Source organism: Aquarana catesbeiana, linkage group LG01 (genome assembly GCF_042186555.1).
Source record: "Aquarana catesbeiana isolate 2022-GZ linkage group LG01, ASM4218655v1, whole genome shotgun sequence".
Taxonomy (NCBI): domain Eukaryota; kingdom Metazoa; phylum Chordata; class Amphibia; order Anura; family Ranidae; genus Aquarana; species Aquarana catesbeiana.
The window spans coordinates 818,891,123-818,917,899 of NC_133324.1; the positions used below are offsets into that span (position 1 = coordinate 818,891,123).

The following is a 26,777-nucleotide window of genomic DNA, read 5'->3' on the forward strand; positions in this document are numbered from 1 at the left end:
ACACCAGGAGCGGGTGTTCAACTGTTTAACCCAGTATGGGTTGAAGCTCGAGCCAAGCAAATGCCGCTTAATGTGTCAGAAAATCCCATACCTAGGCCATACTGTGGAAGCCAGAGGGGTCTCCCCAGACCCATCCAAAGTTCAGGCAGTACAGGATTGGTACCCTCCAAAGACTATTACTGAGCTGTGCTCCTTCCTGGGCCTGGTGGGATGCTATTGGCGGTACAGCCCCAAGTTCACACAAATTGCCGCCCATCTCATTCAGCTATTGAGCGATCATTCCACCCAAAAGAAAGGTGGCCTGTCACCTTTTATTCAGTTTTAGTGGCTAGAACTTCTACAGCATGCATTTGAAGCCCCCAAAGAAAAGCTGGCATTGGCACCTCTACTGGCTTATGCAGACTACTTTAAACCATTCCAGGTGTATATAGCTGGGGACTTACAAGGAATAGGTGCTGTCATGGCCCAGGAGCAGGACAGATGTGAGCACCGGATTACCTACGTGAGCCATAGTCTCCGCTAAGTAGAATCCCCATAACTTTAACTCCTTCAAACTGGAGTTGCTGGTTCTAGTGTGGGCCATCACCAAGGCGTTTTCTAAATACCTCACAGGAATGGAGATAGAGGTTTTTACGGACAACAATCCCCTGGCTTACCTTGAAACAGCCAAACTGAAGGGCCTTGGAGCAAAGATGGGTCACCTGGTTGGCCTGGTTTAACTTTAGGATCCACTAATAATGCGGAAAAGTTAACTGACATGAGGATACTCCTTCCTGCTACACAGTTGAATATCCAAGGCAAAAGTAGTGGCAAGCCAAGAGGACGTGGAAGTAGCCCCTGTACTACCTGTCTCAGCCTCCTCATTAACCCTCTAGGGAAGAGCAGCAGCTCCCTTGGCAGAACCCACTGAGATCCATACCCAGGAGGATGATGCTGTCATGAAAGACGTCCTGTTAGCACAATTGTCAGAGCCGGTGGTGTGCGGGGGCACGTTAGCGCGAACGAACGCATACGGAGGCAGGCTAGCACAAACGAGTGTACGTGGGTACGTGGGGGTACGAGCGGGCACGTACGATTGGTACTCAGGCGCGCGTGGGTACACGCGGGAGCGTGCGGACGTACGATGTGACAGTGTTTGGCGCCAATGGACTTATTTAAAGGAGCCTGTGAGCATGCTTTCTTGCTGTCCGGTCTACAGCGTTTCCTGAGACCCTAAGCTATCTAGTATACCTGTCTACCTGTTTCCTGTTACCCGGCTTGTTCCTGACTTCTCCTGCTTGCTGCCAGTCCCTGACCTCGTCTTGTCTGACTATTCTCCTGCCTCATCCTACGGTTGTTATCTGCCTGTCTGTTGCCGATCCGGTCCGTGCCCTGACTACTCTTCTGCTTCCGTTTGGTACCTGCTCTGCCCGCCAGTGTTGACCCGGCCTGTCTGACCTCATTAGTGCTTCAAGTTGTACTACAGAACACCTCCCTACTGCCTGTTGTTCCTGAGTTCCTGCCAGCTACAGTACTTCTCTGCTCAGTCAGCGGTTCCAGTGTTCCTGCCAGAGTTCCGGTTCATCTTCCCACTACCAGTTGTTCCAGTGCTCCAGTTGTACTACAGAACACCTCCCTGCTGCCTGTTGTTCCTGAGTTCCTGCCAGCTACAGTACTTCTCTGTTCAGTCAGCGGTTCCAGTGTTCCTGTCAGTCCTCCTTCTGCTGCACCAGAGGTCCGGATCAGCTCTACACCTGCCACTTGCCAAGCACTTGTGGCCAACTGTGCTCTTGAATCCCTGTTCTCTCTATCAGGGGTTCTCGAGCCAGAGGCACACGAGAGGCTGCTCCCTGCATTCTGGGCTCCACCACCAGGTACGTGACAGTACCGGACAGCCATGTCTGAGCCCACGCAGGGAGCCTCTCCCATGGATGAACTCTGCCGCCATCTTGCTAGACTTACCCAGGCAGTAAAGAGCCTACAAGAAGGCTACACCCAGCTGGAAGGCCGAGTCCAGGCTCTAGCAGCATCCACACCTCCAACATCCGGGACTTCTGCTGCACCTTCAGTGGTGATGTTGCCGACCGAACCCAGGGTCCCCACGCCTGAAAGATTTTCGGGTAACCGGAGTAAATTCAGGTCCTTCCGCAACTCGTGTGAGCTCTTTTTTGCCCTTCAACCAAGGACTTTCTCCCTGGAAGCCACCAAAGTGGGGCTCGTGATCTCGCTGCTGACAGGCGAGCCCCTGTCCTGGGCCCATCGCTTATTAGAAAAGAAAGACATCTCACTTGATACCCTGGACACCTTCTTTCAGGCCATGTCATCATTATATGAAGACCCACAGCTGACCGCTACGGCAGAGGCAGCCTTGCACACCCTACAGCAGGGCCGCAGACCTGTTGAGGACTATGTGTCGGAATTCAGAAGCTGGAGTTCCGACACAAATTGGAGCAATGCCGCCCTACGGTATCAGTTCTGTATGGGCCTTTCAGAATCCTTAAAGGATGAACTAGCCCAAGTGGGCATTCCTGAGACTTTAGAGGGCCTCATAGACCTTTCCATTCAAATAGACAGACGCCTGAGAGAACGACGTATGGAGCGATCTTCTGGTCCTGCTCGTCCTGTCTGGATGCTGCCCCGGGTGCCTAGTTCTCCCCACTCTGCTCCTCCAGCTTCTACCACCATGGCCTCGGATACGCCGGAACCAATGCAGCTGGGCCTCTTATGCCCGTCCCTCACTCCGGAAGAGCGTCAATGCCGTCGGGCTGGTAACCTGTGCCTATACTGCGGGGAACCTGGACATTTTGTACGAACATGCCCGGCCAAGCTTCGTAAGTGCCTTTCTGTCTCCCCTGCTCTTACCCCTGCTGTACTGAATAATGTTTCTCACCTGGCTGTCCCGATTCTCTTACAGCTCCCAGGAGGGAATATACCAACCAGCTCTATCATTGACTCCGGGCTGCAGTGGCTTTATAGACTTGTCCTTCGCTTCTAGACATCACATTCCCATCCAGCCCAGGGTGAAAAGACTTTCAGTATATCTGGCCAATGGTTCTACCCTCAGATCAGGGCTGGTAACCCAGGAAACTGTACCCCTGCTCACCACCTTTGCTGGCACTCATCAAGAGGTACTTTGCCTGGATGTCATCGAGTCTCCTCTATTCCCTATCATATTAGGCATGCTGTGGCTCAAGGCCCATAATCCGCAAATTGATTGGGCCTCGGGGAAGATTGAGTTTCCTTCTTCTTATTGCCATCAACACTGTCTACCAGAAGTCACCCAAGCTCCTTCTCCTCTGTTGTGCATGGAAACTGATACTGAGATCTGTCAAATTGTACCCGAAGTCTACCACAGCTTTCTGGACGTTTTCAGTCAAAAAGGGGCCGAGACTCTTCCTCCCCACCGGCCATATTATTGCCCAATTGAGCTCCTCCCAGGGGCAGAGATTCCCTTTGGGAGAATATTCCCCTTGTCAGAGTTAGAACTAGGAGTATTAAAAACCTACATTGATGACAATCTGAAAAAAGGCTTCATCCGACCTTCCACGTCCCCGGCAGGAGCGGGAATCTTTTTTGTGGAAAAGAAAGACCATTCCTTACGCCCTTGTGTGGATTATCGGGTACTTAATAAAATCACGATCAAGAACCGTTATCCCCTACCATTAGTGCCAGAACTTTTTCAGAGGCTGGGGTCTGCAGTAGTGTTTTAGATCTTCGTGGTGCCTACAACCTTGTCCGCATTCGCAAGGGAGACGAATGGAAGACTGCTTTCCGTACTCGGTTTGGGCACTTCGAATATTTAGTCATGCCTTTCGGACTTTGTAATGCTCCTGCTACATTTCAACATTTTGTGAATAATATTTTCAGAGACTATCTTGACCTGTTTGTTGGTATTTATCTAGATGACATCCTAATCTTTTCTTCTTCCCTAGTTGAACACCGTGAACATGTCAGAAACGTTTTGACCCGACTTTGCTTGCACGGCCTTTACGCCAAGCCCGAGAAATGTGTCTTTGAACAAGAAAGTATTCAGTTCCTTGGTCTAATTATTTCTGTGGAAGGCATCAAAATGGACCCTCAGAAGGTCTCCGCCATTCTGGACTGGCCCGCTCCTACTGACAAAAAAGGGATCCAACGTTTTGTAGGATTTGCAAAATTTTACAGAAAATTCATCAAGGGATTCTCCACCATAATTTCTCCCATTACAAAGCTAACCCAACAGGGCCTCAAGTTCCACTGGTCTACGGAAGCTCAGATGGCCTTTACTACACTGAAAGATCTGTTTGTCTCAGCCTCAGTTTTAAAACATCCTGATTCTACATTGCCTTACATTTTGGAGGTGGACGTCTCGGAGATAGCGGTCGGTGCAGTACTCTCCCAGAGACAGGGGCCTAGGGCTCTTCTGCACCCAGTCGCTTTTTTGTCCCGTAAATTATTGGAAGCAGAAAGGAACTACGACGTGGGCGACCGAGAGTTGTTAGCGATCAAAGCTGCGCTTGAGGAATGGCGATATCTTTTAGAAGGAGCAGCCCATCCGATTCTTGTTTATACAGATCACAAGAATCTGGAATATTTAAAGACTGCCAAGAGGTTGAAACCACGACAGGCCAGATTGGCACTGTTCTTTACCAGATTCTCATTCCATATCACCTCTCGCCCCGGGTCAAAGAACATCAAGCCTGACGCACTGTCATGGATGTACAGTGATTCAGAAGCATCTTCTCGGCCAGACACCATCTTGTCCTCAGGGAACTTTCTGTTACTCCAAGTGGATCTACTGTCACAGATCAAGCAAGCCTCCAGGAACATTTCCACTCCACCTGATACAGCCCTACAGGCCAGAGATGATCTTCTGTGGTTTAGGGATAGTATCTTCGTACCTCAGGAGATGCGAGCAGCAGCTCTTAGTTCCTGCCATGATCATATGTTGGCCGGCCATTTCGGAGTGTATAAAACATCTGAACTTCTTCAGCGCACGTTCTGGTGGCCACAATTAAGAAAGGACTGCAAGGACTATGTGGAAGCCTGGGGTCTGTTGAAACCACTATCTGTCCCGGAGAAGCCATGGAGGATGATCTCCATGGATTTTATTGTTGAGCTGCCACCTTCTGAAGGTTACACTACAATCTTCGTAATAGTGGATAGATTATCCAAAATGGCACATTTCCTACCAATGAAGGGCACCCCTACTGCTGCTGAAACTGCCAGGACATTTATTAAGGAGGTGGTGAGGCTTCATGGCATCCCTGCCAATATTACTTCTGATCGGGGGGTGCAATTCACCTCCAGGTTTTGGAGAGCTCTTTGTGAATCTCTGAAAATAGACCTGTCGTTCTCTTCTGCCTATCACCCCCAAACAAATGGCCAGACGGAGAGAACGAATCAGACGCTGGAGCAGTATCTGCGCTGCTTTTCCTCATTCTCCCAGGACGATTGGGCTCCGCTTTTACCCCTTGCCGAATTTGCGTACAACAATTCTGTTCATTCCGCCACGAAGCAATCACCATTTTTTGCAAATTATGGGTTCCATCCTCTGTTCTTGTCCACTAACATCCCGGAGTGTCCAGTACCAGCTGTTCAAGAAAACCTAAACTTCTTTGAATCAAATAACAAGCTTCTGCAAGAGACTATGGCAAGGACCCAGAACTACAATAAAGAGGTGTTTGACAAGAAGAAAAGGGGGGAGCTTGATCTTAAACCTGGAGATCTGGTTTGGCTGTTCACATTGAATCTAAGACTGGCTTGTCCTTCCAAAAAATTGGGCCCCAAGTTCGTGGGTCCCTTTCCAGTGCTAAGAAAAATTAATAATGTGGCCTACGAACTGAAGCTACCAGAATCATTCCGGATCCACCCGGTCTTTCATGTTGCCTTACTCAAACCCGCAGTTCCTGATCCTTTTTTCAACCGGAAGGTCGATCCTCCTGAACCTGTGATCATTGATGGAGAAACGGAATATGAGGTTGAGACCATCCTGGATTGTAGAAAAAGACGCAACCAAGTCCAGTTTCTGGTTAAGTGGAAGGGGTATGGGCCCGAGGAGAATTCTTGGGAGCCGGAGTCCAACATTCATGCTAAGAGGTTGATTCTTGCCTTTAAAAGGTCCCACCCAAGTAAGATGGCACAGTTGGGCATCCGGAGGCTGCCCCTTGGGGGGGGGCAATGTCATGAAAGACGGCCTGTTAGCACAATTGTCAGAGCTGGTGGACGTGTGCAGGGGCGCGTTAGCGCGAACTAACGCATACGGAGGCACGCTAGCACGAACGAGTGTACGCGGGTATGTGGGGGTACGAGCGGGCAGGTACGATCGGTACTCAGGCGCGCACGGGTACGCGCGGGAGCACGCAGACGTACGATGTGACAGTGTTTGGCGCCAATGGACTTATTTAAAGGAGCCTGTGAGCATGCTTTCTTGCTGTCCGGTCTACAGCGTTTCCTGAGACCCTAAGCTATCTAGTATACCTGTCTACCTGTTTCCTGTTACCCGGCTTGTTCCTGACTTCTCCTGCTTGCTACCAGTCCCCGACCTCGGCTTGTCTGACTATTCTCCTGCCTCATCCTACGGTTGTTATCTGCCTGTCTGTTGCCGATCCAGTCCGTGCCCTGACTACTCTTCTGCTTCCATTTGGTACCTGCTCTGCCCGCCAGTGTTGACCCGGCCTGTCTGACCTCGTTAGTGCTTCAAATTGTACTACAGAACACCTCCCTGCTGCCTGTTGTTCCTGAGTTCCTGCCAGCTACAGTACTTCTCTTCTCAGTCAGCGGTTCCAGTGTTCCTGCCAGAGTTCCGGTTCATCTTCCCACTACCAGTTGTTCCAGTGCTCCAGTTGTACTGCAGTACACCTCCCTGCTGCCTGTTGTTCCTGAGTTCCTGCCAGCTACAGTACTTCTCTGTTCAGTCAGCGGTTCCAGTGTTCCTGTCAGTCCTCCTTCTGCTGCACCAGAGGTCCGGATCAGCTCTACACCTGCCACTTGCCAAGCACTTGTGGCCCCCTGTGCTCAGGGGTTCTCGAGCCAGAGGCACACAAGAGGCGGCTCCCTGCATTCTGGGCTCCACCACCAGGTACGTGACAGTTGCATGCCGCGAGCGGGCATATTGGAGTCGACCAAACCATGGCCCTTGTCAGGAGGTATTTATTTTGCCCACAACTGGCAGAATGGGTTCATAAGGCTTGTCAGTAATGTGCATCGCGTTCTGTACATAAGGTTCCACCCGAGAAGACTACACCCTTAACCATTGCCACCTCAGGGCCCTTTGAGATTGAAACAATGGACTTCCTGGCGATTTGCAGCTCCCCCTCAGGGTATCAATATGCTCTGGTCTTACTAGACCTACAGCAAGGGGATATTTTTTGTTCTTGCTGGAGTTCAACTTTAACAGAGGCAGATACAAGGTAAGTATCATTTGAATTATGCTTTCCTCTCCATTGGTTTTCTTCAACAGATAAAATAAAAGTACAGAAACGCAAGGTGTAGAGAAGTAAATGTTAAAACAGTATTAATGGCCAAAATATGTGTAGCGCCCTGCTCCTGTTGATCAGGCGCTTATATCTAAATTTAGGGGGTTATCTGTTCTGTATATAATTTAACAGATTTAATCTATGGCTAAATTAGCCTCTGTTCCAGCTTCGGCTGTGTTGCATGTAGTTCCACATTGCTGTCTGTAGGTGTCGTTGTCACCACAGATCGGTGTTGAAAAGCAACAGGCTGAAGTGTATTGAGTGCTCTTCTTTCTCAGAGGTAACTCGGCAGAGGTGGTCCACTACTATGCTTTCTGGGAGAGAGTACTTAAGAGGCACACGCCATTTTTGGTTGTCTTTCACCTGCTGGCCCTCCTGGCCTAAAGGTATGTGATGGCTTCCGTTCAGTCTCGGGACCATGCTGGCCCGAGGCTACGTTACTATGAGTAGGCCCAGAGGTCGTCTGGGAGTCATTGGTTTAGAGATGGTCCTGTGCTGTCTGTCCTGCGGGAAGAAGCCAAGCAATTGAGAAGATCCAGGGGAGGACTCATCTTGGAGAGGACCGTGCGGAAGGCTGGTGTCTCAAGAGGGGCCTGGTGACTCAATTGGAGGATGCATCTTAACCTAACCTACCACACAGTACTGCCGGATCAGCTTAAAGGTTCTGGTACTGTGTTGCTGTTAATCTAAAACTACAATCCTGTGGCAGAGGATTGTGCAATCATCACTACGTCCTGTGGCAGAGGATCATATAGCAATTTTATTCCTTTAAAGTCTGTGGCAGAGACTTTCTTTTTGTTTGTGCTCCATTCCGGCTGCTAGGTCAGTGAGAGAGACCTATCCGGGTGGGCAAAGATCTTTGGACTGAAGGTGTATTCGTCTCTAAGATTTTCAATTTCTCAGTGATCTGAAAAAGGTATTTGAACTTTCCTGCAACTCCCTTTCTACCTCTTCACTGTTACTTCTTTCAAGTTTTTCATTAAAGCATTGGAAAAATACTAAAGTCACTGGTGCATACATTGTTGGATACAAAGCTCAATATAGACTCTAAGTTCCTGATGTGGTGAAACTATAGGTAAGGGGTGACGGCGACAACCCAATTTAAATCAGCAGCTCCTTCGGGGGTTCGTGCTACATATGTTTAATTACTCTGATTAGACAATCCAGCGATTCACATACACTGCATAGCCAGAATGGTGAAACAACTATTTACAGTTGCATCTTCCTTGGTCACCTACCTCTGTCTATCACTGAACAGGTATCTGCTGTACAGTGGGATAGCAATATCAAGTCAGATTTCAGGCTATAATACTAGCTGTTTTTTTAAACATCTTCCATTTTAATTAATACACTAATAGACTATTTGAGAAAAAGTGGCCACAGACTGGTTTTAATTTTAAATACTGCCACATGTGCCTGACTGTTGTGGACATAAGGGCCTAATAAAAAGGATTTTGTTGGGGTGGGGTGGGTCAGATCTCTGAAATTGCATTCAAGTTAAGTTAAGGGCCAATGCTTAAAAGAATAAAGAGTGCAGTTTGGCATTATCAAGAAATAAATGATTAATTTCACTTTTTCAAGTACACCTGCATGCATCCATATTTTGCACTGTCTGAGTCTTTTTGGCTACTACTGCAGTATTGTAGACGCACAGTGTGTGCCCCTTTTGCTTGATTATGTCACAAACTGATCAACTTTAAAAGCACTTACAGACATTTTTGTGTTATTGGAAAGGTTTCTGCTGTTCCAAAGTACTTTTTTGTTTACTTGATTATTCATAATTAATGATGTGATGTAATGTATTTTGAGCTCTGATTTTTTTATTCTGGCCTTCAGGCATTTAATAAGATCCTCGCTGCAAAGGTACAAGAGGAATACCTGAGCTTATGTAATTTCTTAAGGTAATTTAAAAGCACAAAAAAGTATAGTGTGAACGTTGCTTCAGGGTGTAATTTTCCATGTAATATGATCTAAATATCAGTAAATTCTAAATATTTCAGTATTATTCCGCTGTGTTATATTCATTCATATTAGAATGTGCATGATGGCTAGTTCTTGAGCAAAATGCATGTTGATACTTGACCACAAGAGGGCAAAAGAGTGTTTAAGACTGACTTTCCATAACTAAAATTAATATGTCTATAGAATGAGCCAACATGAGGAATGTAGCATAAATGCTGCCTAATTGCTTTTAAACTAGACAGGTTGTGTCACATCGAAAAGTCTTCCATTATTTGTATGTGTTATAGCTACTGTAATGCACACACTATTTATGAGAAATGTCAGCTGTAAATGAGCATAGCCCTTTTAAATAAAGAGGCAGAGAGAGCATTTTGTAGGCCCCCATTGGCCTACAAGTCTAGTAGATCCACTAGTGCAGTGATTCTCACCCACTTGGCCATGGCCTCGTACCATGTCACTGCCCAGTACTGTGCCCCAGCCTTCCTCCTACTGGAGCCTGGTTTTCTGTCTGGTCTGACAACTAGACTTTAGCTGTTGATGGGCAGATGGGAGCTGCAGCTTGGCAGGAGTCAGTATGTTATCCTGCACTCCTGCTGGCTCCTGGAGAGGGGGTGGAGATCGCCAGCTCTGGCTACCCTGGGTACCTGACCATCCTTTGAAGTGATGTACACCAGATGTCAGGGCTGGGCTCAGTCCTCCCTTCTCAGTGCTCAGGTTGCTCAGCTGTCGGTTAATTGCCAGCACCCAATTATGTTTTCCAACTATCCATGTTGCCTGACTAATTTGTTCCTGCGTTAGAGGAGCATCTTCGTGATCTTCGTTCCACTTGGGTACAGGTTCAAGAGTCCAGGACCGTTTTTAAGGCAGGGCAAAAGGAGCTGCTGCCCTGGGCCCCATCATTGTTGTGAGGCCCAAAGCAGCTGCCTCAAACATACCAACTATCCCAGTTTAAATTCCCTTATCCCTTGAAGTTTTAGTCCCGTTCTGTGTCCTGATATCTCAGTGTAAAGTTTTGTAGCTGCTGGCCAGCTCTGCCCTTTTGCCATGTACAGATGACTCACCTGCATACCCTGTGTTTACATGTAAATAACCTGCATTGATATGTAAATGCTGCCCACTGAGGAGGTAAAGGGGCATGCTTGAAAGTCCTGTCTACAACTATAGTCATTAAGCCTAACATCAGCCTGTTCTGCAGAGGTAAGCAAATTAGAGGTCGAACCCGACTCTGAATTTTGGTGCATGTGAATACACACATCTCAGCAGATGCATGAGGGTGTCATTAACAATTAATGGCACTGCTGTGTATCTGCTAATGGGCAGCACATTTCTGTGGTGTCAGGAAAGCGATTTTGCATGTATTCCCGACACACACAAACGTGAACGCAGGCTAAATGTCTTAGTTACATTGGTGGTCAGTGTAAATCTTCTCATTACATTGAGACTTGGTGTACAATTCTTTCATTCACACTAGTTTCCAGTGTGAAGGTCCCCCTTAAATTTGTGGTCAGTGTAAATCCCTCTTTACATTGGTGGTTACTGTGAATGATCCTATTACATTAGAGGTCAGTGTAAATCCCCATTACATTGGTGGCCAGTGTAGAAACTCCTCTTTATATTGGTAATCGTTAAAAAAAATCAAAACTTGCATTTGTCGTCCGTTTTGAATCCTCCCTTACATTGGCGGTCCATGTAGAAGCCCCCTTTAAATTGACTGTTGATGTAAAATCCCCCATTACATTGGTTGTCAGTGTAAATTCTATATAACATTGGCGATCAGTGTACATTTCCCTTTACATTGGTGGTAAGTGCAGAATTGCCCTTACACTGGTGATCAGTTGAAATCCCCCTTCACATTGATGGTCAGTGTAAATCCCCCCCTAACATTGGTGGTTGGTGTAGAAGTGTCTCCTTACATTGGCGGTCAGTACAAATCTACTCGATAATGGTTGTCAGTGCAAATTCCCCCTTACATGGAGGTCATTGAATATTCCCCCTTACACTGGTGGTTGGTGTAAATGCTCTTATTACATTGATGTCAGTGTAGAAATCCCTCTTTTCTATTCGTAGGTGGCGTAAAATCCCCCATTACATGGTGGTCAGTGCAAAGTCCCCCTCACATTGGTGGTCAGTGTAAATCCCCCCCCTCACATTGGTGGTCATTGTAAATTCCCCATTACATTGGTAGAACCCCCCACTATATACTTGCCAAAGATTTCCAGCTTTGCTCTACATGATTCAGAATGTGTCACAGTGTACTGCCTCCTAAATAATTCCACCCCCCCACCACTGTTACTGATTCCATCAACCCCCCAGCATTGCCACTGTTAACCCCCCCAGCATTGCCACTAATCCCAGGAGTCCTAGGATTCCTAGGAGTTTTCTGTCTATTAATGGGTCCCCTCACCTCCCCAGGCAGTGGTGTTCAGGCAGTGAGAAGATGGTGTGCTGTAACCTTTAGCAACCAACCAGTGAGCAGTAATAATGTGCAGTAACCTCTAGAAACCAATTAGTGAGTGGTAAGGATGTTAATTAACCCCTAGCAATCAATCAGTGAGCAGTATTGATGTACAGTAATCTCTAGCAACCAATCAACAAGCAGAAGTCATGTGCTGTAACCTCTTGAAAATATTCAGTGAGCCATAATGTGTGCTGTAACCTCTAGCAGCCAGTCAGTGAGCAATCGCAATCACTGCCTGATCTGATTCAGTAAACTGATTTTGAGTCTAGCTGCTATAGTTGTAAGTCTCAAAGCATGTGGAGAACGAAACTGCATGGAAGAGGGCAGGGGAGGGCTGGAAGCCTTAGGCCTGGGGGGAAAGTCCAGTCAAGTGGCCCATAGAACCGGTGGTGGCAAAGTGATGGATCGGGAAAACAGTCAAAGGTTTTCCATGATCACAAAGGTGGGGGGGCAGGGAGGTCAATGTGTCCCTCCAGGGCCCGTGGGGGACCTGTACCACCATGCCCTTCAGGAACTAAAGTGCAAATAAGTCCCTGTATGAATCCCTCAGAGCTGAGGACATGACCCCCCCCCAACTAGAGAGGGACTACAAGTCCAAGAATTCATGCCTGAGATTTAAGGATTTGACTGCCCCAACTAGTGAGGAACTACAAGTCCCAGCATGAACCCCTGAGATCTAAGGATGTGGCCCCTCCAACTAGTGACGGACTACAAGTCCCAGCATGAACCCCTGAGATCTAGGGATGTGTCTCCTTAGATCCCACGGGTTCATGCTGTGCTCTGTAGTCCTTTGCTAGTTGGGGGGAGGGGTGACACATCCTCAGATCCGAGTGGTTCATGCTGTGACCTGTAGTCCTTCACTAGTTGAAGGGCTGGGGAACATATCCTCAGCTCTGAGGGGTTTAAGCGGGCAGGGGTGTGTGACACATACTGAGCTCTGAGGGGTTCATGCTGGGACCTGTAGTCCTTCACTTTTGGGATGTCACATCCCCAAAAGTAAAGGACTACAAGTCCCAGCATGAACCCTGGCTGAGATTTAAGGATGTGATCTCCTCCTCTGCTGCCAGCTCATTCTCCCTTGACACACATGCTCACATTACACATATGCTCTAATTCATTCACTGCTCCCGACCTCAACTCTGGAGAGGTGCTTCTGGCACAGTCAGTCAGTGACAGTTCCCTTCCCTCAGGCAGGCTGTGAGGCACATGCTGCCACACAGGAGAAGATGGAGTGAGGAGGTGGGTGGATAAAACACTAATAGGCATGGAGGAGAAGGAATATCCTCCTCCGCTCTGAATGCTGGGGTCCTAGCCTCACTTTGCTCCTGGGGACTGTGACATTACTGGTTGCTAGATGCCAGGCAATCCTAGCAACCACTGCAGACGATAGAGGCCAGCAGTGGAACAAACGCGTCTTGGCCGGCCGGGTCACTCTGTGAGTAAAGCTATTTCACATAGAGAAGAGACCCCGCTCCACATTTCCCTGCACAGTGAGAGACCGTGCTCCACATTTCCCTGCACAGCAAGAGACACAGCTCCACATTTTCGTGCACAGCGAGAGACACTGCTCCATATTTCCCTGCACAGTGAGAGACCCTGCTCCACATTTCCCTGCACAGCGAGAGACACTGCTCCACATTTCCCTGCACAGCGACCGCTCCACATTTCCCTGCACAGCGAGAGATCCAGCTCCAAATTTTCTTCCACAGAGAGACCCCACTCCAAATTTTCCTGCACAGAGAGAGAGACCCCGCTCCACATTTCCCTGCACAGAGAGAGAGACCCCGCTCCACATTTCCCTGCACAGAGAGAGAGACCCTGCTCCACATTTCCTTGTACAGAGAGAGAGACCCCGCTCCACATTTCCCTGCACAGAGAGAGAGATCCCGCTCCACATTTCCCTGCACAGAGAGAGAGACCCGGCTCCACATTTCCCTGCACAGAGAGAGAGACCACACCTCACATTTCCCTGCACAGAAATCAGGGGCGGCCCATCCATTAGGGGGCGCCTGGGCACCACCCCCTCTCTCCAGGCCCCCCCCCATATGCTAAATGAATAGATTCATGCACAGAATGAATCTATCCCTGGCCACCGCGGCCACCCCCAATTCGGCCATCCGGCCCCTTTTAAGACACCGGGAGCCTTAATTACAGCGGCGGGGTGTTTTTTTTTAAGCACCTGATTAGAGCCATAGGCTCCAATAGGCTTCAAAACAGGGTGGACTTGGAGCGCAGAGCATTGCGCTCGGAGCCCACCCAGGTTTATTAGAAAAGCAAATGAATATTTGCTTTTCTAACACTGAACTGGCTCTCCGCCAATCAGGATAGCGCAGGTCTAATACCTGTCACCTGACTGGCTGGAAGGTCAGGCGCTCCTATTGGACATATAGCAGGCGGAAAAGCATGGAGGAAGCATGGAGGACACAGGAGCCGCTGCCTGACCTGTTGCCCATCCCACAGCTAACTGCCGTCATCCACTGCCTGGTGGGATAAGTGCCAGTTAGACAGTGAGCGGTCAGGGGGTGCTGGTTAAATGCTGCAGTGGTTGCATTTGATGGGCACAGTGAGGCTGCAATTGATGGCACAGTGAGGCTGCAATTAATGGCGCAGTGTGGCTGCATTTGATGGGCACAGTGTGGCTGCAATTGATGGGCACAGTGTTGCTGTGTTTGATGGGCACAGTGTGGCTGCGTTTTATAGGCACAGTGTGGCTGCATTTGATGGGCACAGCGTGCTTGCATTTGATGGGCACAGTGTGGCTGCATTTGATGGGCACAGTGAGGCTGCATTTGATGGGCACAGTGAGGCTGCAATTGATGGGCACAGTGTGGCTGTATTTGATGGGCACAGTGAGGCAGCATTTGATGGGCACAGTGAGGCTGCATTTGACTGGGGGGAACATGCAGGAAGACAGTGAGATCACCAACACTGCAGCACACTAGTGTGAGCCCACATCATAGTACATAGGACCAGGTACTACACAGGTTGATGAAAGAAACCTCTTTATCTGCAGAGGGGGGGGATTAGGGAGAGAGCAGGAAGGGAGAGAGGCCGGTCACAGCTCACTTACTTGGAAGGAGGGACCCAGCACGAGGCTTCACAGACGCAGCGCACGGGCTGCACAGCGTGTGGGCGGGCACAGTGAGAGAGAGGGCTGGAGGAGGCAGAGCAGATCCACCCTCTTCCATTCGGCTGTGCTCGGAATGGACACAGACTGTCAGCTCAGAAGCCGGGAACAGCACTGTGACAAGACACATGTCCGCTCACAGCACAAACCTTTCTGCACACTTCTGGGCTGTTATCCAGCCCTGCCAGCCTCTCTCCGGAGTCTCCCGAGCAGTAACACTCGGCCAACTGCGGAACTGCACATGCACAGTTCCCAGCTGGCAGCACATCAGCCTTTTTACGGGAATCAGAGCGGCCCAGGGGGCATTTGCATTGTTGCCCCACGGCCCAGCCCACCCCTGCAAGAGGGGCCCAAGAAAATGTTTGCCAAGGGTCCAGTCAATAATAAAGATGGCCCTGCTTGCGACGTGCTACCTACCTGCGCCTTCCTACTAGGTTGGGGAGAGGGTCTGGCTGTCATCTCGCAACCTCTGAATCTGTGTTCCCTCATTGAAACTGGCACCATGGTTTATTGAGTCTTTCCGTATTCTCCATAAGATCAACCCAGTGGCTTACGCATTAGACGTTCCTTCTAACATGCATATTTTGAATGTATTCCATGTCTCCTTTGGTGTGCAACCGCTTTACCATCTCGGTACCATGTCCTCTCCCAGTTCAGGTTGAGAACCATGAGGAGTATGAGATACAATCGATCATTGACTCCCGTAGGTTCTAAGGGCCCATACAGTGCCTGGTTCATTGTAAAGGGTACGGTCCGGAGGAACGCTCTTGAGTCTCATTCTCGGACGTACAGGCTCCTGTTAGCCTCCGTGCTTTCTATCGACGTTTTCCCCTCAAACCTGGTGGCCCTCCGAGGGGGAGGGGTCGTTAAGGAGGTGGTACTGTCAGGGCTGGGCTCAGCACTCCCTTCTCATTGCTCAGGTTGCTCAGCTGTTGGTTAATTGCCAATACCCATCGTTCCACAGTGGCTCACCTGGTGATCATTTCCTGCTCGCCAAACAGCCCATTCTGGCTATTTAAACTGCCTGGTTCACTCCTTCTGTGCCTTCGCCTTTGGTCAAACATTTCTGGAAACTCTCTGCTGTGTTCCTGTTGAATATTTGCCTGGCTAACGTCCTCTCTGGTTCCTGATTCTGTCTGCTGCCTCCAACTACGCTGATCTCTGGCTTCCTGATTTACTGGCTTGTTCTGTTTACTATTTGTACCAATTTTTACCATTATATTAAATGGTGTGATTTTACTGTATTTTCTGTCTCTGTCTGATTCATGGCTCCTGACACCAGACTCCAGCTTTCCTACTAGTACAAAGCAGCATCCAGGACCAGCTGGAGGGAGCCTTGTGGCTTTGTCCTCATTATGGGGGCCAGCAGTACAGAGTAGATCTCGGTATCATGGAGAATATCAGTGTATATGCTGTAAGTTTGTATCCATTATTTTGGTGTTTGCGTTTTTGTGATAAGTCATTTTTCAAAAATGTCTGCTCCTTGGACCTGACATTAAATAGATTAAAATGAGTATAAAAGAATACGGAAACAACTGGATTTGTAACTAAAAGAAACCAATCAGACTTAAATCTCGGGAAAACATTGTTAGGCAAACATTTGGTTGCTGTGACATAACACTGCAATCACAGTTTTAGTGGATGAGCCCTATAGCTTCTTATGGTAATAAGTTATGGATTTAGGACACTGTTACGCTGGGGCCGCTGACCGTTAGTGCTAAAGTGCCGCTCATTTTAGCTGTGTTTTTTGCAGCATTTTTTGGCCACTAGCGGGGCGCTTTCAACCCCTGCTAGCAGCCAAAGAAGGGGTTAAAAGCTGCCAGACCTCCCCAAAGATGCTGCTTGCAGGACTTTCTGAATGTCCCAGAAGCGCACCACCCCAGTGTGAAAAGTCACACTAAAATGAATGGGAGGCGGTTTTCAGGTGTTATTTAGAGGCTACTTCTAGCGCTAAAATGCCTGAAAACTGCCTTAGTGTTAAACTGGCGTAGCACCCTGGAATTTAGGCAGGGTTACTCCTTAAAAATGTACTTGCCAGGAATAGTCATCTTGGCTAATTCTTAGAGATCAATTGATTTCTCCCTAAGTTTGGCCTTGTTGCACTTTTCTCTTCTACCACTAGGTGGCAGGGCACTAGAGCTGCACGATTCTGGCTAAAATGAGAATCACAATTTTTTTGCTTAGAGGATAGATCACGATTCTCTCACGATTCTCGCGGCGTAACATCATCTTTCACATTAAAACAAAAAAAAATTGCGCTAACTTTACTGTTTCTTTTTTTTTTATTTATTGAAGTGTATTTTTTCCCAAAAAATTGCATTTGAAAGACTGCTGGGCAAATACAGTGCGACATAAAATATTGCAGCAATTGCCATTTTATTCCATATTATAAAATATTATAATAAATATATATATATATATATATATATATATATATATATATATATATATATATATATATTATCTCTAATGTTTGGGGGTTCCAAGTCATTTTTTTTAGCAAAAAATATTGATTTTAACTTAAGAAAGAAGTGTCAGAAAAAGATTTAGACTTTAAGTGGTTAAACTTCCTGCATTTACAAGTTGTTTAAAGCTTGGCAGATTGCCCAGGTTATTTGTTTACACAGAGAAGTTCTATCCCTTTGATCTAAGAAGGAAGTTAGATACAATGTTTCAAGTTCTAAACTTGGCAGAATGCCTGGATGTTTTCTTTTGACAGCTGAGTGAGCAGATAATCTCTCCACTTGTTTATATGAAAGAATCGTCAAACTCAGCAGGAGAGATCGTCAGGGGAGGTGAATCGAGATCACGATTTTTTAACGATTAATTGTGCAGCTCTACAGGGCACCTGGTGGTGCTAGTTACGAGAAGGGCAATGCAAGGTCAGATTATGGGTATATGGAGTATCTCAGCCAGTAGGCAGGGGTTTTCTTGAATCCTTTGGCCTGCTGGGAGAACCTATATATTTGGGTGGAGTCAGGTGATCTGTGTTCTGTGCCACCTGGATGGCTGTCTGGGTGGACATGTGTTGTACTGCCTGGGCTGCTAGGCTGGGGATTGAGCCTATCTGAGGCACATCTGGCTCTTGGCTGTCTGAGGGCCTATCCAGAAGCAAGAGAGCAGCGCTGGGTTGGGACTGCGGCTTGCAGTCCAACCAGAAGTGACGGTTCTGCCGGCCGGAGAACTTGTCGTGGTCGTAGGTAGAAGGGAAGCTGTCGCCACTAAGGGAGCAAGCACCTTATTACCAGGGACCACAGTGATTAACTGAAGGAAGTACCAGAGCAGCATTCTCACCAACCGGGAACCGTGAACAATTGGGAACCTTCACTGGGTATCAAGCCAGGGACCCAGCCAGCGGGGGTGACACTTACAGTCCAGCCTTGTGTGTCAAGCCAGGATCTGAGCAGGCCAGTGGGGTGAAGCTTGAGAGGTATCTTATGTGCCAAGCTAGGGATCCAGCAGAGAGGTCGGGGTGACACTTGAGGAAGATACTACTGTGAAGATTGGAGGAGCTCAAGGGATTCAGCGGCAGTGAATCATCTAGTTTAGTGAGAGACTGGGAGCTCAGTGGGCTGAAGAACTGCTAGAGGTGATTGTAGTGGAAGTGAAGGAACTGTTACGCTTTGTTTTAGGAGCTGTTAACCAATTTTCGTTATACGTCGGTACATTGAAGAGGTATTTTGTTGTTATGGCAGCAGCTAGCTAGCATAACCCCCCGGTATCCTCTTCTTCAGCGGGTGGTCCGCTTTCAGAAAAAAGTGGTCTCTGCGGCAGATTCGAAGCGAGATCACTTTTATCACGGCGGGGCCCCCCCCTCCCGCCATGCTCCGGTGCCCTCCGTCGCTTTTAAATTTATTACCCAATGGGATGCATTGGCTAATGCCCTTATTTAATATGCTCTTAAAGCAAACCCATCTCTCCTCCGTGTTCTTTGTTCCTAAGATTTTATCCCAGTTTATGCCTTCTAGCAAGGTTTGTAGTTTAGGGAAGTTGGCTCTTTTGAAATTCACTGTATTCATATTCCCCCTATGTTTCCTATTTGTGTTATTTATACTGAAGCCAATTGACCTGTGATCGCTGTTTCCTAAATTGCCCCGTATTTCCACATACGTGATCAGGTCTGTATTGTTGGTAATCAGTAGATCCAGTAACGCTTTTTCTTGATCATACATCACGGGACACAGAGTATTCATTACATAGTGGGTTAGATAGGCACCATTGGTGATTGGACACTGGTTAACCCCAATTAAGGAGAATTCCTCCCCTATATAACCCCTCCTATACGGGGAGGACCTCAGTTTTTTCCCCAGTGTCTAAGGTGGTTGGTCACGTAAAACATGTGCTATGAAGAAAGCTCCAGTTAGTTCCCTGCGGGGGCTTAAAGGGCTATGCTGACCGGATCCATATCTCGGGCCGATATTTTGACTCCCAAGATGGTATGGTACCCGGGCCTCGTCATCTGAAGAGACGAGGTTTTGCCTGTAAGTCTCTCTTTGGAGGACTGGGCTCTGAGAAACCAGGCTTGATGTACTATTAAAACAGTGGCACGAAAGTTTCTGGCAGAGTCTTTTACAGGTCCAGGTAAGAGGTTTCTCTGAGTAGGAACCCAAAAAACCCTGAAAGTTGGCACAACGCTACCCGCCGTGATGGGTGAAGGCTGGAAACTGTCTGTTCTCAGCAGTTCCTGCGACGGGGACAGGTAAGAGAAGTTAATCCTATAAATATATTACAAATGGATTTTCTTCAAAGAGTAGTTGCATGTCTTACCTGATTTCCGCCACTAGAGGGAGTAAGGAGCAAACTTATGTGCCTTTTTCAGATACACACTCAGTGAAGCTGGTCTCCAGACCGCTCACTCCTCCATGGCAGGCTCTGCCACAGATGATTGTTACAGGGGGGTCCCACGTAGTCTGAGGATCCAGCGGGGGGCTCTATGATAGTCCCCCGCCCACCGGCAGCGGTCCCGCGCGCACACAGAGGGCCCGCTTTTACATCTAGGCAGGGAACAGAGGGGGGGGCGTGGTTGCGCCGCCGCGCACGGCACTCCATTGTGCAGACGCCAGGTGGCTAATTTAAAAGCCCAGAGCGTTCAGAGCTCTGTAAACAGGTGGACACAGAGTGTGGGCAGTGAGCATTCTAAGTAGTCAGATCCAGGCTAACCTAAGACACCTACTCGGCATCAGGTTGTGCAGTATTAAGCATATATGTATATTGTGAGACTTTTAGCACAACAGTGGTTGCATATGTACTAGTACCTCTGCTTTGTAGCTTTGGACTATGTCTCCTCATAAGAGGGTCTCAGGAGGAGGTAACAAAGGCACAAGGAAATCACTGCCTGTGTCTAGGGGTCCTAAAGATGCCTGCAGATTACCACCCCCCCGCAAGACTGGAGCCAGCCTCACAGGATGAGTCAGTGCCCCTGTCAGGTTTTGCAGCCTCTCCTAATGTTACAGCCCCAGCGTATGTCACAGAGGATTCCCTTAGGGCTACATTGGAGGGTTTTGAGGGAAGAATTATGAATTTTATTTCAGCTTCCTTAAAATATAGCAGAAAAAGGGGTAGATCACCTCCCTCTGCTACACTTTCTCTTTCAGATGGTTCTTTTGACAATGAGGAGAGATCCCTATCCAGAGATAGGGATCAAGAGCAGTCGGAGGATTCAGAGGAAGAGGAGAGAGCTTCCTCTTCTCAGGCACTCAAGAAGTAGGTCCAGTATTATACTGAACTAGTGCGTTCCACATTCAAGATGCCCTCTGCTGAGGCCACAACATCCTCTGTTTCTTCCCTGGGGGTCAGAAGGATCCCACAGACTGCCTTTTCCTTTCCAATTCATCCTTTAATGGATAAATTGTTGTATGAGGACTGGGGACATCCTGATAAACTGTTTTCTGCTCCTAAAAGGTTTTCTATGCTTCTTTCCTCTGGAGGAAAGCTTCACCAAGAAGTGGGAGGTCCCATCCGTGGATGCGGCTGTCTCTTGTGTGAATAAAAACCTGACCTATCCCTTGGACAATGCTCAGGTGTTTAAAGATCCAACTGATAAGAAGCTGCAAACTTTATTAAAAGCCTTCTTCTTCATAGCTGGCGCTGTAGTCCAACCTACAGTCGCAACTGTGGGTTTGTGTCAATTCCTCAAGGAACAGGTTAAGCAGATGCTTAGCCTCCTTCCCAGTGAGGAAGTGGAGAACTATGCAGACCTTCCACAGGTGCTGTGTTTTATGATTGATGCCATTATGGATTCTGCCCAGCAAGCATCTCGTTTGTCTCTCCTGTTGGTACACATGCGCAGATCCCTTTGGCTTAAGAGTTGGGCAGCAGAGCTTTCATGCAAAAGATACTTAGCTGGCTTCCCATTTAAAGGGGAACACCTATTTGGGAATGACCTAGATAAATTTATCTAAAAAATTACAGGTGGTAAATCTACACTCCTACCAGTTAAGAGGAGTAAACGTCCACCATTCAAGCGGTCTCTTTCCCCTTCCCCTGGAACATCAGGCTCTAAGCAGTGGCGACAGCCTTCCCAATCTACTTTCAGAGGAAAGGCCCAAGGTCACACCCAAGGACAGAAAAAGGCTTGAGGACGAAAGCCTGCCAAGCAGAGCCCAAAAACATCCCTATGAAGGGGCGCCCCCACTCGGCCGAGTGGGGGGAAGGCTCCTACAGTTTTCAGGAGCCTGGCGGGAAGAGGTTCAAGACAAGTGGGTGGTCTCTTCAGTGTCTCTAGGTTACAAGATAGAGTTCCTAGAGCTGCCACCAGCTCGTTTCCTAAGGTAAATAGTTCCCAAAGATCCAGTAAAGCGGAAACCGCTATTACTGGCCTTAGATCGCTTACTATCCCAGGGGGTGATAGTAGAAATGAACCCAAAAGATCAAGGTTCAGGGTACTACTCGAATCTCTTCACCGTTCCAAAGCCAAATGGAGATGTCAGACCCATCCTAGATCTAAAGGATCTGAATCAGTTTCTACACATTCGATCCTTCCAAATGCAGTCAATTCGTTCGGTGGTCTCCACCCTGCAGGGGGGGGAGAATTTATGGCATCAATAGATATCAAGGATGCATATCTTCATGTGCCGATTTTTCCCGCTCACCAAAGATATCTAATGTTCGCGGTAGACCAGCGCCATTTCCAGTTTGTGGCCCTTCCTTTCGGTCTCGCTACAGCTCCTTGAATTTTTACAAAAATTCTAGACCCTCTCTTAGCAAATCTAAGAGCTCAGGGCATAACTGTGGTAGCTTATCTAGACAATTTGCTACTCATAGAGCAATCGGTGGCACATCTGAACCGCGCTGTCTTCAAGACAGTAAAACATTTGGAAAGACTAGGCTGGATAATCAACCTAGAGAAGTCCATCCATTCGGCTATGTATGAGACTGTTAGGAAAGATGGTTGCCACTTTCGAGGCTGTTCCATTTGCCCAGTTTCACTCAAGGCCTCTGCAGAGAAGCATTCTCGCAGCTTGGAACAAGAAGAGTCATGCCTTGGATCTTCCGATGTGCCTATCCCCAAGAATACGCAAAAGCCCCATTTGGGGGTTACGAACCAGAAATCTTTTGAAAAGCAAAGCCTTTCTTCCACTACAATGGGAGATCGTAAACATAGATGCCAGTCTGACAGGCTGAGGAGCAGTTCTGGAAGAAACATGCACACAGGGAAGATGGTCTGCAACTGAGAGATGCTTGCCCATCAATATTCTAGAAATTCGGGCAATTTACTTGGCCCTCATGGACTGGTCTTACAGGCTACAGGGTCATCCTATTCGGATACAATCCAACAATGCCACGGTAGTGGCTTATATCAATCACCAAGGTGGCACCAGAAGTCTGGATGCCCAAAAGGAGGTGAATCGCATTCTTGCATGAGCAGAAAGCCATGTCCCCTTCCTATCTGTGGTATTCATCCCAGGAGTGGAAAATTGGCAAGCGGATTTCTTAAGCCGCCAGCAACTATGCCCAGGAGAATAGTCCCTACACCCCGACATATTCCAGATCATATGTCAAAGATGGGGAACCCCAGACGTGGATCTATTCGCATCAGGATTCAACTGTACTTGCTCAGGGGTCAGATGCTCTGACAATCCCATGGGATCAGTACAATCTAATGCCTTCCCTCCGATCCCACTTCTTCCGCAGTTCCTGGGAAGGGTCAAAAGGGAAGCAAAGTCGGTCCTTTTGGTAGCCCCGGCTTGGCCCAGACGACCTTGGTATGCAGAGATCGTAAAAATGGCAGTGGGCAGGCCTTGGGTCCTCCCATTCCGGCCAGATCTGCTCACACAGGGTCCGATTTGCCACCCTGCTTTATGAAGTCTAAATTTGACGGCTTGGCTGCTGAAACCCACATTTTATTAGACCGTGGGCTCTCGGAGTCAGTCCTTTCCACTCTGGTCAATGCCAGAAAGCCGGCCTCCAGGCTTATTTACTACAAAATCTGGAAGCCATGTGTTTCCTGGTGTGAACCCAGGGGATGGCATCCTAGAAGGTATATGATTAGCAGAATCTTAACCTTTCTTCAGTCAAGCCTAGAGATGAGATTGGCTTTGAGCATTATCAAAGTCCAAATTTTGGCTTTGTCTGTATTTTTTCAGAAGCCAATTGCTTCACATTCCCTTGTCCGGGCCTTTATTCAGGGGGCACTGTGGTTGAATCTGCCAGTCAAACCTCCAGTATGCCCATGGGATTTGAATTTGGTATTGTCGGCTTTACAGGGACAACCCTTTGAGCCACTGCACCTGGCTCCTTTAGCGCTTTTGACTAAAAAATTAGTCTTCTTGATAGCCATATCCTCTGCTAGGAGAGTATCAGAGTTGGCAGTGCTTTCTTGTAAAGAGCCGTATTTGATTATTCACAAGGACAGGATTGTTATGCGTCCTAATTGTTCCTTCTTACCCAAGGTGGTTTTAGGATACCATTTGAATCAAGATGTGATCCTACCATCCTTTTTTCCAGATCCGCAGTCCGCAGAGGAAGAATCTTTGCACACTCTTGATGTGGTTAGAGCAGTCAGTGTCCATCTGCAGGCAACCGCTCAGATACGGAAAACTGATTGTTTGTTCATTCTGCCAGATGGCCATAAGAAAGGCCAAGCAGTGTCGAAATCTACTCTTTCTAGATGGATTAGACAGGTTATTTTTCATGCTTATGATATAAAGAGGAAGACTCCTCCTTTTCATGCGAAAGCGCACTCAACTAGGGCTGTTAGTGCTTCTTGGGCAGTGCATTACCAGGCCTCCATGGCTCAGATCTGTAAGGCTGCGACTTGGTCTTCAGTCCATACATTCACCAGATTCTATCAGGTGGATGTAAGAGAGCAAGAGGATACCGCCTTCGGGCGCAGTGTACTGCAGGCTGCAGTTTAGTTCCTCTGGACGTTTGCGGTCTATATTTTCTGATCTGTGTCTCCCTCCCCTCAAATGAGCATTGCTTTGGGACATCCCACTATGTAATGAATACTCTGTGTCCCGTGATGTATGATCAAGAAAACAGGATTTTTTAATACAGCTTACCTGTAAAATCCTTTTCTTGAGAGAATATCACGGGACACAGAGCTCCCGCCCTTCTATGGGTTTTACGTGGTTTCCTATTGCTGTGCTACAAAACTGAGGTCCTCCCCGTATGGGAGGGGTTATATAGGGGAGGAATTCTCCTTAATTGGGGTTAACCAGTGTCCAATCACCGATGGTGCCTATCTAACCCACTATGTAATGAATACTCTGTGTCCCGTGATGTACTCTCAAGAAAAGGATTTTACAGGTAAGCTGTATTTAAAAATCCTGTTATTTCTAGATGGTGCATGTACCATCTAAACCATAAGATTGTCCTGCAAGACATTTGGAACTGCGAGTCTTAGACGAATGCTCCGCCCAGTCTATGTCTGGATAATTAAAATCCCCCATTATGATAACACTTCCCACCCTTTGAAATTTAAGGAGAACAAGAGGAGGGACTTTACATGAAGCACACAGAAGCAGTTATATAAATTGGGTAAAAGACAGCTTTTAATTGGTTCAAATTGTCATATATTTATATATTTAATTTTAATGCATTTTGCTATATATCAATATTTTTATATTTCATTAGAACCTAACATTGCACAGCAGTATACATTCCAACAAGGAAATAACATATATTTACAGATACATGGAGTAATTAAAGCATATTTACACACATTGCAGTTGATACCTATACAGATTAGTGACCCACTGAAGTGTCACTTAATGGAGATGAAAAGAAATGAAAATAGGTCAAAAAGGAACATCCATACAAAGTTGATAAATATATACACATATCGGTAGTTGTAAGCTCTACGCGTTTCGGGGCCTTTTAGCCACTCATCAGGATCAAAACCGTAATGATTATCTATAAATAAGAAAGATTTAAATGATCTAAAGGGATTGTGGGAACAAGTGGGCAAATGTAGGATATAAGAAACCCGCACATATATACATTTAGCCCACAAACTTACGTATACATCTGCACAATGGTGGAGCAGCCATGAGAATCACAGACCAGCCAAAAATGCTGCCCCCGGGAGGGGGCGTAACAGGGCGATAGCAGCCAACACAAACATCGCCCCGAGTGGGTCAAAATGTATGAAGTGACACAGGTGCTAGCTGAGTGGGGTGACCCCAATTGGGGGACCTCTGTAAAAAAAAAAAATGTGACAAAAACAATATGAAAGTGATATAAAAAAATGTGTTGAAAAATGTTGAACAGAGTGAAAAGGTAAAGTACAAGAAGAGAGAGGAGAGAGACAAAACGAGAAAGGGAGGCACAAATGTATGAGAAAAAGAAAGAAAAAGGGGAACAAAAGAAAGTGAGAGACCAGATGGTTTGTGAGTGGTGAGAGAGAGTAAATACCTGTTGCAAAATGGATAGGAGCAAAAATGCCATGGTGCATAATGTTCCATGAAGGAGAGTGGTGTGACAAGATCTATGTGTGAGACCCAACAAGGGGAAAGGCTCATATAGGGAGCGCTGCCACAGCCCAGCCCCCAACGTCACGCCCCAGCAGTCCACGGGGGGGGAGGGAGACGCCACCGACCAGGCAGCCAAGCCACCCAAGCAACCTAGCAGGAAGCGCCAAAACAAACATCCCCCGATGTGCTAGCGGATATTGATCACCTAGCCAGCAGTGCAGCGCCACGAGGACGACGCACGTCCAGCGGGGAAAGCGTGACGTTGACAAGCAGTGGTAGAGCCCCTGCCCACCCAATGTCAGAACAGGGCGGAGGGGAGGCCCCCAGTGCGCATCGCAGCTTCCGAACGTAACAGGAAGGGCACGGCCCAATGAAAAAACAGGAGGAGGGGGCCCAAACGGCCCTTTGTACCTTATTTAAAGTCCCAAAAATTCTTCTTTCTTCTCCTTGTTAAATAATTAGGAATGGAGGCACACGGTCGCACTAACAATAATATTCTTTTCATTAATTCATATCATACATGGCTGCTCTCCAGCTGATTTAACCTTAAGATCTTAATTATTTACTTTTCAAGCGTTCTTATATAGAAATGTTGGTTGGTTGCTGATTTTCCCATATCCTTAGTCAATTTGGTCATCTGTTTAACATGTGCGCACTGGTCGTTTCGGCCGTGTTTTTTAATTGGGCCGTGCCCTTCCTGTTACGTTCGGGAGCTGTGACACGCATTGGGGGCCTCCCCTCCTCTCTGTTCTGAAGTCATGCTTCCTACGCCAGACGTGCGGCGTCCTCGCGGCGCTGCACTGCCGGCTAGGTGATCAATATCCGCACATCGGGGGTTGTTTGGTTTGGCATTTCCTGCTAGGTGGCTTGGGTGGCTT

General features: G+C 47.6%; 1 protein-coding gene across 4 annotated transcripts in view; it reads left to right on the forward strand.

The window, feature by feature from the left end:
• The window catches only part of LOC141114803 (cyclic nucleotide-binding domain-containing protein 2-like), a 218,222-nt gene that overhangs the window by 46,360 nt on the left and 145,085 nt on the right, over positions 1-26,777 (forward strand). For all 4 annotated transcript variants that reach the window (XM_073608422.1, XM_073608423.1, XM_073608424.1 and 1 more), the window contains one exon: positions 9,273-9,337. In XM_073608422.1, the coding sequence (XP_073464523.1) occupies positions 9,273-9,337 (65 nt within the window). The remainder of the gene's footprint in view (positions 1-9,272; positions 9,338-26,777) is intronic.